The sequence below is a fragment of the Harpegnathos saltator genome, unplaced genomic scaffold (genome assembly GCF_003227715.2).
Source record: "Harpegnathos saltator strain DR-91 unplaced genomic scaffold, Hsal_v8.6 scaffold9, whole genome shotgun sequence".
Lineage (NCBI taxonomy): Eukaryota > Metazoa > Arthropoda > Insecta > Hymenoptera > Formicidae > Harpegnathos > Harpegnathos saltator.
The window spans coordinates 177,141-197,934 of record NW_020230717.1 but is presented as its reverse complement, the minus strand read 5'-3'; the positions used below and the strand labels follow the sequence as shown (position 1 = coordinate 197,934).

Sequence of the window (20,794 nt, the reverse complement as noted above, 5' to 3'; positions counted from 1 at the left end):
AACACCGTTAACCCATCGGCCGCCAGTGTCCCGCTTATTAAGGAGACGCTTTTTTTTCGATTAAACAAGAATCTCCGCGAATCGCACTTTCGCCTACAGTTCGCAGTTTCGATGAAGAGTAGCTCCGATAATTAGCCCGAAACCACTGAAAGAAGCGCGTTGCAAATGCGTGACGACATCCACACACGATGGAGTCATCGTCATGCGGAAGCTCATTTTTGCCACAAATGCCAGCACGATGTTAATAATAGCCCTAGCGATGATAACATTGTTGATAATAATTATACCGACAACAACCTTACACGCAGCAATCATTTTCTCACTGGAACAACGAGAGACATGATTCATGCAGAAGACTGCGACTTCGGGCCGAGACCGGTCGCCGTCTTCTGCTTCTTTAATCACAGAATTGATGTTCAAAAAGGTCTACAGCATTCAATTTTCAACCGGTCGGGACGATTTTTTTTGTTTAAATGAAGGTGGGAAGATTACCAACAATTCTACCGAGCGATATTTTCGATATCAGGAATCCTAACCAAATCCTTAATAGACAAAGTATGAAATATTGATACATTTTCAGAAGATGACTTTTTCTACTTCTGTCAACGCGCATGCCATTATAATTGTCAAACTATGGTATTGGTTGTCTTCCAATGTCTTCTTACACTTGCGATATATAAATCCGAAGAAATCAATGGCTTATGCATTAAATCTTCATTCGTTGCTACTCGGGAAATTTTCCGCGCGTACTGAACTGTCCGAATCTTCGAATTTCCTTGTTTCTTCTGCAGCTTGTAGCTTGCTCTGCAGGATTTGGAGTTCACGAGTTGAACAGTAAAAGACTTACAATTCATGGATTCATAATTTGGCAGTTATAATGGTTTGCGCGCGTTGACAGAAGTAGAAAAAATCATCTTCCGAAAATGTATCAATATTTCATACTTTGTCTATTAAGGACTTGGTTAGGATTCCTCATATTGAAAATATCGCTCGGTAAAATTGCAAGTAATCTCATCTTCATTTAAAAAAAAAAAAAAAAAAAAATCGTCCTAATCGTCCGTCGAAAATTGAATGCTGCAAAACCTTCCTTTCCGAACACCAATCTCCTGCATCACAACACTGTGCGATGGAGCAACGACGCCGATGTGGGCGACCGCACACGTGTTCGACATACGGTAGTAAATCAGCGGACGTCTCGCCTTGGCGACGATCAATCGCGAGCCAAATCGGATCTCTCTCACGCCGGGCTCTGCTGCGCTTCGACTCGCGAAGGGGACCTCGCGGTGGACAGTAGCCGCTTTATTGCGTTTCCGAGTAGCGGTCGAGTGATACCGATAGAGGGGCGCATCTATACACGCCGGCGAGGAGGACAGTCATTAATGAGACACTTTCTAGCCTCGCGTCGCAAGCTGCCGAGTGGAGGCACTCGATAAGAAGCCGGATGCGCACAGAGCGAGCCACTATTCCAGAGAGCCTGGCGGGACCTCGTTAGGTTCACAAATGAGCGCTAGAGACGACGACGGTCCGTAATCTGCCGCAGCCGATGACCCCTCGCGCTGACCGCGAGTTACGCGATTACGGGGCAATCAACAGTGAGAGAGAGAGAGAGAGAGAGAGAGGGGGAGAGAGCTCGGTCGAATAATCCGCGATTCGTTAGCTGAGCGACTGCGACGCGGCGCAAGCGCGCACGGTAATTGAGAGCTCCTCGAGTAATTAGTCGCGAGCGACTCGCGAGTGACTTCTCCGCCGAAGTTTCTAAACCCGCGGTTCGATTTACCGCCCGACGAGCTCTCCGCGCTTATCGAGAGACTATAATCATTATCGTGCGCCTCTCGCGGTAAGCGAGAGAGAGGACGGGAGAAAAATAGTGCGAGGGGGAAAGAGGGGGGGGGAGGGATGGGCAGAGAAACGTGGTTATAAAGTTGTAGGAGAGCCGTTCGCGGCGCAAATGGAATTACAATGCGGAAGCCTGGCACGCGCGCGCACGCACGCACGCACGCACGCACGCACGTGAGCCAGCGCGCGCAGTTTTATTACCGCCGCGCATAGCGTGAGATCATGTTTATAAGCGCGAGCGACGATGGGGAATCATCGAGCAGCGTTCTAAAATTAGTATACGGCTACACTCGTAAAAACCGCCGCGGTTTTCGAGTCCCTGAAAACGCGCGCGCGCGCTCGCGCCAGGCGATTGATAATCCAGAGGATGAAAGGGGGGGGGAGAGGGCGGAGAGGATATCGGCGGGAAGAGGAGAAACGTAGGAAAAACGACCGACGGGAGAGCTGAGCTCGCGCGAGAGAGATCGGCCGACGACGACGACGACGCGACTGGAATGAGCGCGGGAGTCGCGCGAGCGGCTTAATTGCGCCGTCGTTAGTGGCGGCTAAATGGGCGCGTTTGTTGGCGTTTTTAGCGGGCGGCGAGATAGAAAGGCAGAAACAGGCTGTGTATAAAAAGGCGCGGATCCGGCAGAGAGGGGAACTACGAGCCGAGGGAACTGCGCCGCCGCGCTTTCGCGACGGCGCGGCGAAGGGAGCAAAAGGTCCGGGGCCGCCGCCGTAGTCGGGAATCTCCGCGACGGCGATCTCCGCCGTAAGCGCGACGTTGAGCCGCCCTGCGGGCACAACGCGACTTCCGGGCTCTCGAACCGGAATGGAATACGATTAATAAGGAGGCGACTCCCTGGCAGCCGCACACACCTACATACGTGCCGCGAGGTGTATATTTAACCGTGGCATGCGCGCGCGCGCACACGCATCGGCGAGCAAACGAGCGAGAGTCCCCCCCCCAGCTCTCGAGAACCGACACGTCGGCTCGCGAGAAGAGACTCGCTTCGCGTCGCGACTTCCTCGTGGAGCGCGCGAGAAGCGCGCTCGGAAAGAGCGCCCGTCGTCCCCGAAAAGTGATGACGATCTCGAGGTTGCGCCGGAGCCTCGGAGTGATAATGTTTGGTACACGACGCGTGAAAACAGTCGGGAGGACGGAGGGGGGGCTCTCTAAATTCCTCCGAGTGAGATCTCACCGAAAACTGTGTGGCAACATTCGGCCGAATCAGCGGTGAAAATTCAATTGCGAATTCGGAGTGATTTGAGACTAATTGCGCGGCGGAGTAATTATAGGCCATCTCTCTCTCTCTCTCTCTCTCTCTCTCTCTCTCTCTCTCTCTCTCTCTCTCTCTCCCCCTCTCTCTCTCTCTCTCTCTCTCTCTCCCTCTCTCTCTCTCTCTCTCTCTCTCTCTCTCTCCTTCTCTCTTCGTGGTATGTGTGTGTGTGTGTATGATATTTGAGCGTTAACGATAATTACCTCATACTCACACATTCGCCGTGTCTTTTTGGTAAGAACAACACGAGGGAGATTATTCTCGGCGTCGAAAAGGAGGCGCAATTTCAGCGAGACTGTCCTCTTTAATTCCTTCGACGCTGCCGCGGAATCGCAAGAGAGCAGAGCGAGCGTTTGACTCACAAGCCGTACGCCGGATTCTTAATTCACACGAGTGTATACGTTGCGATAAATCACGAGCGAATTCGTTCCAGCGAGACGGCGAAGCACATCCTCGAATGAAAATATTCACTCGGCGGTTTGTTGGAATGGAGAAATTCGTTCTGCGTGAGTCAAGAGGCTCTCTCGAATTTGCGCGTCTCGGCTGGCAGCCTACTTTTCGAGAATGAAATTTCAAGAAACTTCGAAAGAGAGAGAGAGAGAGAGAGAGAGAGAGAGAGAGCGCTGTATAAGACGTTACGTTATTTTAAAAGCCGCTGGACACGCGAGCGAATTGTACATCTTCTGGCGCTGGAGCTCGTTCGGCATTTTGCATACCGTTGCATAACTAAGTCCAATTATACCGCATCCTTCCGAAATGAGCTCAGCCCGCGGACTCCAGCCACTTGCGAAAGCTCGAATGGCGGCTTCCTAAATTACATCCCGCAGCTTGCGATGATTCATCGCTCCTAAACGCGAACGGGCGTGGGATATCGACTCCGTTCTGTTTAATGTCTCGTCAAACAAACCGAGATACGCAGCCGCCGAAAATCCCCCGCTGTTACAAATGAGATGATCCTTCAACGAAGTAGCCTACATTACGAGACAGCGAGAAAATGAAAAAGAAAAAAAAAATCCGCTCAAAAGAGAAAATATGAGAAACCGCTCCTTTTTTCGCGAGGCACTCCGAGGAATTATTATGATCTAAATAAATAAATAAATCGCCTTTCCGTGCTACGTTCTTCGTCCATGTGTGTATGTGTGTGTACGTCTTGCAGTCGATTCGAAATCGGATATTTTTTACCCACTGTCAGCAAAAAGGTAAAAAAGACTGAAGCCGCTCTCCTCCTCGAGGGAGTGTTTTCGGCGCAGCTGAATTGAAACGAGAGATGCCGCTTCGGCGAAATGTAATACGATAAAGCAAATGTTTGTTAAAGGCGCAAGGGGGAGGCATCAGATACGACGTTCCCAGAAGAGCGATGTTGATTGGCGGCGGGCACGGCAGGCCAATGAAAATACGCCGGCGAGAAATTATGAGCGCGCGCGCGCCATCGCGATCGTAATTATTCCCCACCGTTCTTCCCGTTCCCGCAATATCGGCCGACGTTCGAACGCCGTGAAGTTTGCCGCGACAACAACGCTCCGCGCTGACGAACGCGCGCGCGCGGCCTTTCAATTTTCGGCGAGCGCGAGCGAGAAAAGTGGGTCGAAAGCGGCGGAAGCGCCGCGCCGTGCAGGAAGAGCGAACTTTCGGCCGGGGAGGACGAGTTATAAAATGCAATTAGGTCGCATTACGCGGTCGTATGACGTGGCGAGAGTGAAATTTAATTAAGACAACCGAACTGGTTCCGTCGCGGCGAGCTTGCGACGGCCACGGTGCAGCGGTGAACCGAGGAGGAATGGCGAGAGTGCGTCGGGGAGGTCCGACTATACATCGCGCGCGTGTGCACGGAGACGCGAGAATAAAATTACATCGATCGACGCTGCGCGCGGGAAGCCCGATTAGAGCTTAGAGGAATTAGACGCGGGCCGAGCGAACGCTCGCGCTCGCGCGCGCGCGCGCGATGGAAGGAAACGAATGAACGAGCGGCGTTTCTCGCGCGGTGGACGCGCGCGATGGATTGCGACAGCCGCAAACAGTTCGGTAATGTCGGCGTCGGTGTGGGACGAAATGAAAGTGGATTTAAACAAAACCGAACGCCGCGCTGGCGTGCGACGTGGGACGATAATGGAGGTGACACGGCGAGGTGAGGCGAGGCGAGGCGAGGCGACGCGACGAGTCGAGCGGAATCGCGCCGACTACTCGCGCTAATCGCGGCGAGTCGATTATTAGAAGGACGCGGCGCGGCCAAAGGGCACCTTTGCCCGTGGAAAATCGAAGGAAGTAGTTCGCTAGCCGGCAAGGAGACGCGTGGTCTTCGCTGGGTTGCTTTCCGACACGGTCGCGAGCCCGCGCGCGTTGCAGGTGGACGGGTGCGGATTAGAAAGTAGAATTCGATTTCGCCTGGACTTGATCTTGATTACTTGGATCTTGGCCTCGCCGGCCGAAATTTTGTCGAATTTCTTCGATCATTAACACGCGCGACCCACCTGCGACATTCTCGAGCAGGAATCCAATCAGGTGTCGCGGATTGACGGACTGCGGATTAGAAAGTACAATCCGGCTTGGCCTGGACTTGAATTTTAATAGCCTGGACTTCGCCTCGTTTTGCCCACCGACTGATCGAGTTTCAGTCTTCCGATACTTGAAATGACGCAGGCTCAAAGAGTACACGGCAGCGATAACGACAACAACGACGATCGTGCGCTCGCGTGTTGTCACGTTGGCGTAAATTCGAAAGAATGGGAAAGAATGTGACGCAAGAAGAGCGGATACAATAAACACGATAGTTATCGGTATTACCGAAGCGGTAAATACTAAGTAAAGTATACTGAGGACCAAGCTATAATTCGTACGTAAACGGTTCGAGAGGCAAGTCAGTGTCGACGAAAAATGTCACTTGAAAATTAATCACGGTGTGCGCGTCATTATCACGTCGATACACCGGCGAACAAGAACGTCGTTAAAAGTTTGACAAGTAGCTTTGCGAGCTACTTAGGACCTCTCTATATTTATACGCTTCTATACGACGCGCGCCCCGACAACTTGTTGCTCTCTCGGGTACTTCAGCTCGGAACACACAGACCGACGTCTGTCCGGTACTCTGCGAGACTCACCTGACGCTGGACGCGCTTCTCTGAATGTCCACGTTGTTCCTCCTGGCGGCTTCCTCGAAAGTAACCACCTCCTGGCGTCTCCTCTCCTCCTCGGGTGGGTGCAATGGTATGATGATGTAGTCCGGCTCCTTCTTCTTGGTCGTCGCGGCCGGCTGCTGCTCTTCGCTCGCCCTCGGCTCGGTGATTTTCTTCTGCGCTTCCGAACGCGGAACCTTCGTCCTGCCGCTGAATCGCAGCTTGGAGAACCTCTGTAGGAAGCCACCCAGGCCGCCCTTCTTCCTCTCCTCGCTCTTCATGGCCCCGGACGAGGATGACGACAGCAACGATAACGGTAACGACGGTAACGAAGACGAGGATGAAGCGGTGGCCTCGTACTTGTTGTGCTCCTTCTTCTTCGGGGTAGCGACGACGAACGGCCGCTTCGCGATTACGGCCGCGTCCTCGTTGCTCGACGCGCGCTCCTCGTGACGTTTGTCGCGATCACCACGATGATTCGTATCAACTGCCACGGCCACCGTCGGTTTCCCACTACGTTCGCCAAGTCTCGTTCGGCCGCCGGGTGGGGACGAGCCAACACCGTGAACACTGTGTCCCTCTTTCTCCACCTCCTCTTCCTTCTTTTCCACCACCTCCACCCCGTCCCTCGCTCCCTCCTCTCGCTCGTGCTCCTCTACCTCCTGCTGCCTCGCCGCTTGTTTCTCGATCACGACCCTCCACAGACGTTCGCCGGCACTTCGACCGCTCGAACCAGGACTCGGGGAACGTTCCTCGCGAGGATCGTCCGACTGCTTGTTCCGCGACTCCTCCCGCTGTCGACGCTCCTCGCTCTCGTCCTCTTGGTGACGAGGTAGCTGCGCCGCTCGCTCCGGGCAAGACTCACCACCGATCAGACTCTCCTCCATCGTGACTTCTCCGGGCTCCCCTTCGCGGCTCACGGGGTGCTCGTTCTCCTCGTGCGCAGCGGGTACCACCGCGGGATTCTCAAGAACATTCTTCTCCGACTCGACCCTCTCTCGCAGGACGACTCCCTTCAAGTAGGACGCTCCTATGGGTTTGGTTTCCAAGCAGGGGTAATCTACCTCGTCGTCTACCAGGCGCGAGCGCGCGCTAACATCGCCACAGGCTGAAAATGGATCCGAGTTTTTTTTTATCTGACCAAAGAGCGAGTCGTCCTGGTCGCTGATCGTACGGGAGGATGCATTGTTGTAGCTCTCCGCGGGCCTATAGTACGAGTTCTCGCTGATGTTGCTGCCGGAGTCCATCTGGCGCATCACGTCGGCGATCTTCAAACCCGAAGAACGGCCGGATGAGGACGCCTCCTCCAGCTCGTCGCAGGCGTCCATTCGATGAAACGCGGCCCTGTTGCTCTGCATCGCTTTCACGTAGTCGCACTGCTGCGCCAATTCGTAGCTGGCGTTGTTCAACACATGTTTCTTGCCGGGTGAACCGACTCGGTTCGCCTCCTCATCGCTGTTCTCCTTGCCGCGAATATGAAAATTCCGCTCGTCCACCTCGAATTGCTGCGCCAATTCGTAGCTGGCGTTGTTCTTCACTCTGCGGCTCCTCACGCGCCCGGACGGTGTCCGCTGGATCGTCTCCATCGCCAAAATGGCGGCGTTCGCCACTCCGGAGGCCGCGGCCTCCTCCACCTCGCGCTTGAACTGCTTGATGGCCTCGTCGATGTCGTTCTCCGTCATCATCGTTATGTCCAGCATGCAATTGGCGTGATCCTGTGTCTTCACGGTCGACGTTGTCTTGGGCTGCTTGCGTGGTTGCCGTTCGCAGTGGTCCTCGACGCACTCGACGGCAACCTTCGAGCGCACTTCGCTGCTCTTCTTCTCTTCAAGAATCTCCGCACCGCCGTCGCCCATGAGCGCGCTTTGTGCCGGCTGAGTCCTCACCGAGCTGGTCAATGTGACCTTGCCCGATGACGTTCCTCCTCCTGGTGCCTCGTTGTTCTCCATCGAGCCGCTCGCTTCGTCCTCGTCCTCGTCCTCGTCCTCCTCCTCCTCCTCCTCCTCCTCCTCCTCCTCCTCGGCAGCCTTCGCGCTGTTCTTCTCTTGATCGGCGGGCGCGGTCTCCGCCATTTCGTGGCCGTTCATCTGCTCGTCACGACGTTCGTCGCAGGCGACGACGCCGCAGAGATTCAGGTCCACCGGCACGCTCGCTACCCGCGTGTAATTCTCGAAAAGGCTCGACGTCGACACGTAGGAGGTCGTCCTCGAGGTGCGACGAGCCGCGCAGCCGTTCAGCCGTGCTGACTCCTCGATGTTGTCGAGCAGACTGGGCGCGCTCTGCGACTTGTCCGTGAATCTAAAATTAAAGCGCTCCTCGTCGCTCCACCCTTGGTACTGCTGCTGTTGTTGGCGGCGGCGGCGGCGGTGGTGGTGGTGGTGGTGGTGGTGGTGATGATGGTGATCGTGTTGGTCGTTCTGTTGCTGATGTTGGTGTTGGAACTGCTGCTGCTGCTGCTGCTGCTGTTGTTGCTGCGAATGCTGATGATGATGATGATGATGATGGTGATGATGATGGTGTTCTGTGCCGTCGCTACCAGCACCAGTGCCGCCACCGCCGCCGCCGTTGCCACAGCCGCCGCCAGCGACGGCTATATTTAACCTGGCGGTCTTCTGCCCGGACTTGAGCTCCAAAAGCGTGTCTCTCTTCGTCTCCACACCGATCTCCCGCAGGTCTATCGTGTTCCGGTAATCCAAGGACGTCGCGTACTTGCCGGACTCACCGAACAGCAGCAGACGGTCCTCGAAGTCGCTCGTTACTCGAGGCTCATTCGCGCCCCGGTCGCACTCCTCGAACTCGTCCTCGTCATCCTCCTCGTCGTCGTCTTCTTCGTCCTCGTAATCGTCCTCGTGCCAGAAGTCTCTGTTTCGTAGGGACGGTGAGAATATTGACGCGGAGGTGCGTGATTTTGTTTATCTTTTACGTGTCTCTGAGACGCGCTCGCGTTGAGGGTTGGGAAGGAAGTGACGATTCAAGAACGACATTCTGACGATTATAATGTCGACGGTAAAAGTCAAGGTGGTCTCGCTCAGGGTCACGATTGCATTTAACTTGGCGGTAAAACGATCGTCACGCGGCAGGCAGTCGGCACGCGGCTTGCCAAGAGAACCGAAACGCTCGACACCCGGCTTCTTTGCGCGGACGCAAATACATTGTTTAACCCCTTCGCGTATGCAAGCCGAGACCGGGAGGAGATCGAGGAGGTAACGAAAACATTTCGCGACTATGCACCGAATTATGCATGAGAGAAAGTGGCTGGGCGAAGGAGAGGGAAATTAGTTCTATTTATACGCGATCAGACCGGAAATAAAAGCAACTCTCGAGACGAGATCAAGTCGCTACTGAGAAGCAAATTTATCTTAACCATCATCCGCAGCTTGAAGCATGGGAAGAATATCAAACTGCCTCTTGTCAAGATGCACAAGTGAAAATCGGCAAAAGTGATGGTGGAAACGATACTGCTTGTCCGGCGAAGGAAAGTGGGCGAGGTATCTCTAAGGTGTTTCTAACTAACGCGACACACACACACACGATGCACTTACCGTTAGTCCCCGCAGACTGCTAATTCGAGAAATAATTCGTGATTACAATAGTCGAGAGTGCCGATTCTAATGAGGAGGCGCGTAAAAATAGGCTGGTGTTAATGCGCGCGTGCCAAGAATAACAAACAGAAGCCGCCCGCGCGGCTTCCGCTAGATGACTGCAACGCAGGTGCTGCGTAACGTTCCGGGGAAAAAAACAGAAAAAAAAACGGACGCATACGATGTCGTCGTCGTCGGTAGCGTAAAATAATACGCGCAGTGTTATCTCTCCTGTGCTTACTGTGTTTGCAAATCTAATTTGAAAAGTAAATACGTATTATGATATACATCTTCATCTTGTTACTAAAGTTCAAGACCGCTTCTTCGTCGACCTTTTCGCGAAATAACGACGACCAATAATAATATCGCAAATTAAAGAATACAGCGAATGGAATAAATGCGTAAAAAAGAAGAAAGGAAAAAGAAAAAAAATTAATATACGAAAAGAAGAAATTCCTACCTTGGACGCTGACTATTCCTGCCGATGTTCGACAGGTCGGCACCCCTCTTCAGGTACAAAGGTGCGAAACCATTCGACATGGTAGCTTGACCGAAGCTATCGTCCTTCTGACACGTGTCGAGGCTCTCGAAGCTACGATAAGGCCTGATCCTGGGAAAATGGCCCGACAGGTTGCTGGCGAAGCCGTTCGGCAGCAGCCTGTCGTAGTCCTGTTCCAGGCTGTCGGGCGAGTCGTTTTCTGGATGCGAGGTGTTCGACCTGTTGGAGTATTCCAGCGAGTCGAAGCTGTAGCTGGACGGCGACAGGGTGGCGCAAGTCCTCTCCAGCGACTCGAACTGCAGCAACGAGCTCGACCTGGAGGAAGCGGTGGACCTGGAGGACCTCGGCGACGCTGGAAACTCGTCGTAGGTCACCTGATGGTGTTGCTGGTGATCGGTGCCGTGGTGGTCCCGGCGACGTCGCTTTTTAGGCACCACCGAGTTGCACTCGCTGCCGCTGCCATCCAGGCGTTCATCTTCCGGGAACGTCAACGAGACGTGATGAGGACGATGGCGACGATGACGACGACGACGATGATAATGACGAAGACGAGAGACACGCGAAGAGAACTCGAGAGAGTAAAAGCGAGACGAGCGCGAGCGAGTGTGGCCTAAACCTACTTTATGAAATCCAGAGCACGCACACGTTTGTTTTTAATTCCGCCAGTCTCGTCAGGACGAATAGAGAAAGAGTGAGAGAGAACGAGAGGGGGAGGGAGGGGGAAGAGAAGCCCGGTCGTTTAACGTCCCACTTCGTAAAATCGAGTCGCGGAAGTCACTCGAACGCTCCAATCACGGTCGTCACTTTCGCCCCGTCGGGCTTCCGTCAGGAAGCCACGGTTCATTCAACCGGAAGCGACGTTTAGCACCGTCGCCCGTCGACTCCGTCATCGTCGTGTATCATGCGCGTTGATCGACCGTGTATCGATTATTGCCGATTCAGCCGTCAAGCCCGCGTGACGTGCGTCGAGAACGCGCTCGTCACAATTTCCATATCGCGGAAATTTTTATATCTCCCCCTCCCCCCGCCCTCCAATCTATGTCAAAGAGAAGAACAAATAGGTTGTGAAGTGTGCGCATAAATGTTAGAAATATTTAAAGGGAGAATATCGGCGATCGACGAAAAATCGTGTGCGCGTGCGTTGGAAAATCCGCGAAACGCGAAAGAGGCAGGCAGAAATTTGCTCGTTATTTTAGATTAACGTTCCGCTCGAAATCTATTCGTCTACTTTTGACTTTATCGTCGACTTCATCTGCCTTTCGCGAGAGCGCTCTCTCGCTGAGCTGCGATATATCCTCACACACACACACACACACGCACACCGAGGCATCCGTTATATAAAAAGAGAAAGTGCAGCGCGCCTGCAACGCTGCAACCACGTGCAGCTGACTGTTACGACGGTTACGTGCTCGAAGGTGCGTTTAAAAAGCACGTGGGTGGAGTTTAAAGAACCCGTGTTGCGCCTTGTTCTTTCGTCACAGGAATCCACGATCTCGCGGATTTTTCGCGGCTCCGCAGATCTGCGAGTGGAATTTCCGCCGCGGAACTTTCCAACCGATATTATAAAGTCGCAATTTAGCTCCGACTTTAGTTGCGTCATACGATCCAGATTCCGTTTTCTTTTCTTTTACGCGGCAAGTTTGCCGATTTGATAGTCGCCATCGCGATCGCGACCGCGCTCGCGACGCCGATGGCGAAAGCGCGACAAAATCGTGACGAATAATAGTCGCAAGCGCGACGATTACGGTTACGGACTTGTCTCGGAATCTAATGGGCCGGAAGATTAGGTCGCCGAGAGGAAAGAGAAAGTGGAACGGCCGACCGCGCGAACAATGTCTGCTCCCGCGATCTTCGCCCCGGGTGACGAACGAGGTTGCACAAGATCGTCTTCGGCAGGCGGCCGTCCCGTCTCCATCGATCGAGCGCTCAAGGATTATAAAACGCGCTTACCCGCGGATCTCTGCTTCGCCCTGATGTGGATCACACTCTCGGTCTCCGAGTCAGACCCCAGCCAGTAAGTCGTCCCGCTGCGATCGGAGTCGCTCTGCAGATCGTCGGACGTCTCCTCGAGAATAGTCTCCAGGAAGTCCACTTGTTGCACCAACACCGTATCTGAAACATATTGGAATCGTCTTCAAGATCAACGATTGTCCTCGCGACACTCTGTAACTCGCTGAAATATTTAAGGCCGCGGGAGAAGGGTAATATATCGCGTGCAACAAGAGCGGGACTGGTAACATTTATATATTACCATGTATAAAATTAAGTTATATATTAAAAATGTATATTAAAAATGATGACAAATATTTTGACCGAATATAATACACTATACTATATATCGAGAATATTCACACCGAAACATAAATTTGTACATCGCAATGACTATAATGGAGAGTCTGTTCGGATATCTTTTTGACTCGACAACCACAAAAATTTACACATATAAAATAATGTTTCCCACAACACCTTCAAATGTTTTGAATAATACGAGTGTATTCTAGTCGCACAAGTTAGCATGGTACTTGCTCAGCACGTACACGTGCCGATTTGTGTTTGAAAAATTCTCCACAGGACTCCTCCTCCTCTCCTCGAACTTCCTCGGCCGACTGACAAGAATCCATATTCGATTCCACAGGAGTGGATTCCTGCAATTTTCACTCAACGTCGCCTCGCCGCGCCGCGCCGGCGGGAATTACGCCTTAGTTTCACGCATCGCTCATGTTCTCCGCGCGAGCGTGCACGTCACTTTGTCGCCTCGTCGTCTGTAAAATTCGCGCGCAACGAAGCGTATAATGTAAACTTGTTCGTGCCGCCGTTTGTATCGCGTCGAAAGCGCGGCCAGCTGCTCGCAGAGCCCGAGCGAAATTCTTAACGAGAGCTAGTGACTCACTCGTTATCGTTCGACTTTATGCGAGTACAACCATTATTACGTCGGAAGATAACGCAAGTGGAAGGTCGTCCACCTCTCCGGCCGAGCTTTCCCGCCATCTCTCGAAGCCGGTTCGAGATCTTTTGGAACGCTCGTTTCGACATAAACATCGTCGCCGAGAATTTTTCCCCTCCAAATTCGAACAAGTCGATTTGCCCTTAAAGCTTTAACAAAGATCATTTCTGCGTGCGACTCTCACCATCGAACTACAGCGTGTCATCCCTCTTAACTTGCACCGAAATCAATTTCCCGCAATTAACATCCCTATTCAACTTCGAGTTCGATCGCGCATGCCTTCCGCCTGAAGAAAAGTCATCGCGGCAAAAATGAGCGCGAGTGCAATGGGTTAATCGTCGAGATCTCGGCGAGATGCCGACGAGGAGACAAGAGCGCAGCGGGAACGCGCGGCATCTCCTTCGTACGTTCCTGCCTTCCTCGTCATCGCGCTATGAATGATGGCGTGAACAGTTAGCCGCTGGGAACGGGTCGCTGCATAGTTGCACGGCTCAGCGCTAGAATGCATTCGATGTAGCATTCTAAAACCGCGACTACACCCGACTCTCCCCCGTGGAAAAGTCAAACGCTATCTTATCCTTTCATCTTATTGGAATAGTTGCATAATGCACGGCACGGTAACATTTGCGTCGCGCGTCGTTTCCCGCCGCGATGTGTAGCGCAACTCGCGGTTAGAGGCAGAAAGACCAATTAATGCCAAATTATACCGGAATCGATCGTCATTCGCCGCTAAGCCGCCGATCGATTTAACAACGCACGGAGATCAAAGCGTCTCGCGCGCGTAATTTTCCACCGCCGATAACGCTATCGAACTAAACCTCGCACATCTGCATCGACATTGAAAGCGGCGATCGTCGAGCCCTCGAAGCGCGACGAGCGGCCCGCGTAAGTAAGTGTGAGAATTAATGAATGAAGTGGGGAAAGGTTGAAGCCGCACTCGCGCGCGAGTATTTCCTTCCGAGTATTTCTTACTACACGAGCGTCGATATTTTATCTCGTCAGAGCGCTCCCGGTTACGTAACATGCTCGCCGCGGCCTGAGTCGCCGCGCCGGGTCGCGCGATTTTACATGTGAATGAAAAAAATACAAATATCGGCCAAAGAGCTACAAGGAGCTTCGATAAAACCCCAGCATGAATTAAAACTCACGAGCGATCTTGAGTCGCTCGACTCGACGTGTCCTATCGTATCAATGATTACATTCGGATGACCAACACGTCGATCACGTGCGTTTTGCTTGAAGGAAACGGGACGCCTGATCCTCGGAGCTGAATCTGGCTCATGAGAAGGCAGAAGTTTCCTTCCCAGCCAAGACGCGTCTTTGTTTCGTCCACTGTCACGCCGACTCGACCGATCTTTTTTTTTTCTCCGCGCAGCAAGCCTGATCCGGTCGACTTGAGGACTTCATCGAAGCTCGGCGTGCTCGAGGTCGGTGAGAAAAAAACGTCGCAGCGAATCGCGTTGTGAATCCGCGACACGACACGCCGCGCCGTCGGAGCGTCCGCGCGCTCTGAATCATCGATCGACCGATCAGCTAATCCGAATAATTACGGAGCCGGTTCGTGCGACGCAACGCAGAATGCGTGGATGCGCTCGATTCTCGCCGCCACGCCTTGCGGTCGTCGGAAAAGTCGGGGCTGTGAGGAAAAACACCGCGCGTTACGCGGCCGCGTGCGCGATTTTCATCCGACGAGCGAATCGAGACCGAGAATCGCGAGAATCGGCAAGGAACTAAATCCACACCTGGACGACCGTTCGTTGCCGATATGATAACGCGCGCGCGCGCGCGCGCACGCGATACACTTTCTTCGCCGCGATGAATTTCGAGTGCGCGAGAAGGTCGGCTAAGTGACGCTATCGATATTCCATTAAATGGTAGCTCTCTCTCTCTCTCTCTCTCTCTCCCTCCCTCCCTCTCTCGAAACACGAGACACCGTACACCTCGTGGCGATGTTGCGCGAGCGGGTCGTGCAGTTGAAGTGCAATTTGTCTTGCACGAGTGCGAAGGCACGCACCACTGTGCAACATCATGGCGGGGCCCACCTGTTGCAGTCGCCTGTTGCCGTTCCGTGACTAACGGACGGGAATAAACCCGCCGGCTTACATAAAAATAATCGGCCGGCCTAGCGTCTTTCTTTCGAGGCCTTCCAGCGGATATGGCGATAGCCGTGTGGAGTAAGTTGCAACTCACAGGCGATAGGCAGAGCAGGTCGGCGACGACGCGTCTTATCTCTGCCGTGAGATTTTCCAGCTTCTCCCACCGCCTTTCGTTTTCTACTTCTCTATCCCGGTTTCTCTCAGGCGTCGTCGAGAAAACCCGAATGACTGATCTCGATCCAGCGACTTTCCACTCATCCAAGAAAAGAATAATAAAAATAAAGACATGGCCGATGCAGGTTCAAACGCGGGAGCGAAACACTCTCGACGTTTAACGATTCAAGCGCCCGCGCATCGTGAACGATCACCGACCGAAACATTCACACATGTCCAGCTCTTGGCTCTTACTCGCTTCAATTAGGTCCGACGATCGTGCATCGCGCGGCCTTCTCTCTCGGTCCTAATCTAAAATTAATCGTAAGCTTGTGGACACGGCGCGCACCGCGCAGCGGAGTGTTTCATCGTCGAATAATATTTCATGGTATACTAATTTCGAGAGCGTTGCACACTTCAATTTCTATCTTGGACGCGAGAAGCTTTCTTTATCCCGAACCGGTCTCGCGCGCAGCGAATGATATAAACGAAACAGAGCGGATAACTTTTCTCGCGCGCACCGTCCGACCGACCAACCAACCAACCGACCGATCCGACTCGACTCGACTCGCTCACTCTCCATTTCTTACCGCGGGCGCTCTCGTTAGTCGCTCGCTAATCGACCCACGTTAATTCACGCGCCGTGAAACTCTCGCAGCCGCTCTTGCATCGTGTATCGATTAGTCTCTGTTACTACGTTCCGATCCGGCTCGTCGATCGAATCGCAGAGCGACCGACAGCATCGCTCAAAATTCGCCTCTCGGGGGGAAAACTTTCCTCGAGGCTGACGAGAAACGAAAAAAAGAAAAGGAAGAAAAAAGGAAAGCCGCAGAGATCACAGATCGTTTCGAGAGAGACAAGCGCGAGGAAAATCTCGTTCTCGATTGATGTTGTTGATGTTGTTGATGTTGTTGTTGTTGTTGTTGTTGTTGTTGTTGTTGTTGTTATCGAACCCCGGAATTCCTCTGACCAATTCCACGCGATAGCAATTTCAATGATCTCAGCCGACGGCGGCTGAACCAGCCGAGATAACCGGTTGATATTGATTGCGCATTATATCAGATGGGAAATTACATTATTTCCAACAACTTCCCGGAGCTCCTCCTCACCACGCCTAGGCTCCTCGTCTACGCTCTAGATATCGGCGAGGCTGATATCATTACCGCGATTTCCAGCGGGTAGAAAACGGGGCGGCTTTGCATACAGATCGCCCGTTAATCGTCGGCCTTAATGCGGGCTGCTTTCTACTGAACGTGGGCGGAAGAGACGCTGGAAAAACCGCGAGCGAGCAAGACGCGCGTCCTCGGCGTTTTCCGTAAACGCCCGCGGCGCTCCGCAACGTAATTTTACCGTCGCACTACGCATCGACGGCGATTTCGATTAAAACCTGATAAACGAGTCATAATCTCGTATATTTTATATCAACACGTCGCCGACCGCCTGTTATTAGCAACGGTACCAATCTCCGTTTCCAATATATGTTTTCCGAAAACATCTAAATAATTTGATCTAAATAAATCGGATGACTTAATTTTCATCCAGTTTATCAAGATCGAGCTTGACACAGGCTGTTCTGAAGGTTGCGCAAACATTTTTTTTTTAATATAATACAACTGTGCAACAATGATCGTTATTGGACACAAGCGTAATAATCAATTTAGTGAAACGTGTGTTTGTTCAAACACAAGTTAACTTGGTCAACAACGTGTTGATAAATAAGATCTAATTACCATGACAGTGCTTTATTATAGTTTACTGCACGCAGTCCGCAAGAAACAGTTAAATACGTTTTAAACATGGCATCATATTTGTCCTTTATATGGACCAAGTTAAACTCAAATAAAAATCAAATATTAAATTAAAAAGTAATTTGATTCAAATATGTTCTTAATACAATCATCCAAACGTAAATATGATCCTGCTATTAGAATAACTTTGTCCGGCTGCATATAAATCGTATTAATACTTAATAAGCTTCTAACCAAAGCTGAGTCTAAATCTGATTTTATTACATTCGAAACAAATCAGATTTTAATTAACACTTAACTTGGCTTTCATTCGAGTTTAACTTGCTCCGTATAAAAGGCAAATGATGCTATATTTAAAACACATTTAACTGTTTTACAGTTTAAGATTTCGGGCGAACAGCGAATACGCGTTTCCACTGCCGTGCTAAACGCCCGCAGTTTCGGGCTGAGGAGGTTAATCGCTTAACATGACGAGCGCAGAACAACGACCCAGATCGTCGCGATCGCGGCTGGATTTGCGTCGAAGAGCGATCTAACAGTATTCTCGGGCTGTTGTTGTTTCACGCCCGCTGCCGCCGCGGCGGATATTCACACACGATAGAGGAAGAGAGAAGGAGGTAGAACGAATCGTGTTTTTCCGCATTCAAGACTTCCCCAAGACATTGTTTCCGCTTGCCGAGGCAAACTACGGGGTAATCACGGAAATGACGACGGCACGTAAAGCGCAAAGCGGTTTTGCATCGTGATAAATATTATTATATGTACATAAATCGACCGATCTCTCAGTACGAACGCGAAGCGTAACTTAATGTAACGTCGACGCGAGGATCGACTCGTCGACGTTACATTAAGTTGCGAGCGGTCGCGCCGGGCTTTACTCGGATAATTCTCCAAACACTCCACTTCTCCAGTATCATCAAGCACCTGCGGCTTCTGTCTGGCGTGTCGACGCGAACATCGCGCGTGTCGGACGTTAGACGCGAGAGCGTTTGGACGTCAGCGTTCCCTCCCTCCCTCCTTCTCTCCTTCGCCCTCACTCCAGAGAGCACACGTGTGTGCGCGAGGTGAAAAATAAAAAAAGATAACCGGAAGAGAGAAAGAGGGATCTCGGGTACGAACCATTAGCCCGTAGATCCTCCAAGTGCGTCGGTTGGAAGTGGGAGTGATGCTGCAGCTGGAAGCCATAGGCCGGAAGCCAGGGATTCGGCCCGTTCACCAGATCCATGTCGGCGGACTCGCAGTCTGAGGTCAAGGCTGGATCTTCCTCCTCGTCATCGGTAGCGGCGACGCTCGCCGACGCCGACGTCGTCGTGAGCGCCGCCGTCACGCTCGAATCGTTGCCGCTCATCGCGACGCGCCGCCGATCGCGATGACGCCTCTTCGCGTCCACCAGCACCGGCACCGACGATCGTTAACCGCTCCGACGAACTGTGAACCCCCTTTCCGCCTCTCCCTCATATCGAGAGAGCCGTACCGGAAGCCAAGCCGTTTCTTTCCGGCCGGGACGGACGAGACAGAAAAAGAGGAGAGAGAGAGAGAGAGAGAGAGAGAGAGAGAGAGAGAGAGAGAGAGAGAGAGGGGGAGAGAGAGAGAGAGAGGGAGAGAGAGAGAGAGAGAGAGAGAAAAGATGAACTGCAACGGCTGCTGCGACGTTAGATTCGGCGCGATTCCATCGGCCAGGTCCGGATCCGGACGTTGTCGAATTATCTTCCCCCGTCGGACAGACTCCCGCGGCAGCTGCAATGTAATAAACATAACCCGATTAGTTAGGTGAGTGGGTAAAGGGGAGCGTGTAATAATATTCCTTGATATTTCAGGATCACATGCCCCCTTCGAGAGGGGGAAGAGGCTTTACTCGCTGAGGTGGTATGGCTCTTTGAGTTTCACGACTGTCCGACTGTCCGAATACGGACTGCTTCGTCGCGGAAAAAAGCGCTCCTTCACGCGGAAAGCGTCGCACCGTCATCGCGTTGATGACTGATTCTCTCCAGGTGAGAGACATTAAGAGACTCTCGCATCTAGAAGCGCCCTTAAATTTTACCGTCTCTCCGTCCTCGAGTTCTCAGAATTCGAGAGAGGTCGTTCGAAGCGTCGGAGGACGCTGTCGCATCTTTCTTCACATTCTACATCCTCGACTTCCTTGAACTCTCTGAGACTGCGAGAGAGAGAGAGAGAGAGAGAGAGAGAGAGAGAGAGAGAGAGAGAGAGACTCAAACTTTCCCCGTTGGCATTCTCCGGCCGGAGCGCGATATGAACGAGCAGGAATTCGCGGTGGAATCCGTTCGCGATTCACATCGCGGACTGCGGGGAGGAAGATCGGCCGCAGGGCTGAGTGCTCCTCCGGCGAATCCTCCTTCTCCTTCGGCCGAAGATGCGGCTGAGATACGGGACCTGTATCGCGATCTCGGGGTCCTTAACAAGCGCGTTTACCCCAGGCGGGGTGTTAAATATCGCTACGAACCGCGGATTTACATGACGCACCGGCCACGGAGAATCCTCTCTCGCGTGCGCGTGCAGGTGGGAGAGTTACGTTTGTGTAATTGGATAAAGATCGGCTCAGGTCGTCGCCCTTCTCTTCTCTGCCGCTTCCCCTGCCGCCTACGACTATTCTCTCTCTCTCTCTCTCTCTCTCTCTCTCTCTCTCTCTCTCTCTCTCTCTCTCTCTCTGCTGGTTTCTCTACGCGCGACTCTGCGAGAGCGGAGGAAATTTTATTACCGTCGTATTTCTTTCGGCAGGCAGACCGAGCAACTTAAGCCCGATGTACACGGTATGCTGTCGACGATTTTCGCGGATAAATCGAGCGGATAAATCAGAAAAGGAAGCTGTGAGGGAAGAACTGCTGAATAAGGATCGAAAGCTCATGCACCGATGTCGTAATGCTCAGACATGAGAGATGATTGCGGTCGACGGTGAAACGTCGTCGGATAAGAATTTTCGTGGTCGGGACGATGATGATCGTCGTAAAATACGCGAGAGAGAGAGAGAGAGAGAGAGAGAGAGAGAGAGAGAGAGAGAGAGAGAGAGAGAGAAGCCGACAACCGAACTCTCTTTCTGCCTTCACGTCGTCGCGAATGTCTCTCGGCTAGACAATCTCGCGGCGAGGTAATCGCGCCTATGGCCATTCACAGGACGCGCTTCGACGATGTGTCCTTGGGCAATTATTTCCAAAGCGGCACAGAAAGTGCTGCGATAGCAAAGAGAACCGGAAAAGCATTCGCGTTCACCGGCAAAGAGCACAGTGATCGCATGACTCACTTTGTGTTACGCGCGCTCGCAACGTCACGACTTACGTTACTTTTCCACGACCGGCCGCGGGAGCATTTCGACGAGCGAGCACGGGAATTAATGGATTTTGTACCTTACGGAAGATCGGTGTCCGGGATTAACGGGACCTCCTGCCTCGATTCCCGCGCGTCTGAGCAACGGCCATTTTATTGACACGATTACATCGAGATCGAGATGAGACACCGGCTTCGTTAGAAAGCGCGATAAGTATCGATCGCCTATCGATCTGTCCTGCCTTCGTCGCTGGCGACAAGTCGCTAAGCACCGAACTGCACCTCG

At 52.5% G+C, this 20,794-nt stretch overlaps 1 protein-coding gene and 1 long non-coding RNA gene across 11 annotated transcripts in view; one reads left to right on the top strand and one right to left on the bottom strand.

Annotated features, from left to right (window-relative positions):
* LOC105183373 (uncharacterized) overlaps positions 1 to 18,767 on the bottom strand; it is a 54,460-nt gene extending 35,693 nt beyond the window's left edge. For 4 of the 10 annotated variants that reach the window (XM_025307536.1, XM_025307539.1, XM_025307538.1 and 1 more), the window contains exons 1-4: positions 18,349 to 18,767; positions 12,239 to 12,400; positions 10,250 to 10,763; positions 6,194 to 9,070 (exon numbers count right to left, since the gene is read on the bottom strand). In XM_025307536.1, coding sequence (XP_025163321.1) covers positions 6,194 to 9,070; positions 10,250 to 10,763; positions 12,239 to 12,400; positions 18,349 to 18,577 — 3,782 coding nt within the window. In that variant the 5' untranslated portion in view covers positions 18,578 to 18,767. The remainder of the gene's footprint in view (positions 1 to 6,193; positions 9,071 to 10,249; positions 10,764 to 12,238; positions 12,401 to 18,348) is intronic. The other 6 variants (XM_025307541.1, XM_025307537.1, XM_025307535.1 and 3 more) reach the window with 3 other exon arrangements.
* Positions 18,768 to 18,815: 48 nt separating this feature from the next.
* Positions 18,816 to 20,227, top strand: LOC112590567 (uncharacterized). The gene is made up of 3 exons (XR_003114319.1): positions 18,816 to 18,973; positions 19,047 to 19,220; positions 19,966 to 20,227. It is a non-coding gene; the product is annotated as an uncharacterized LOC112590567 (long non-coding RNA).
* The last annotated feature ends 567 nt before the right edge of the window (positions 20,228 to 20,794 follow it).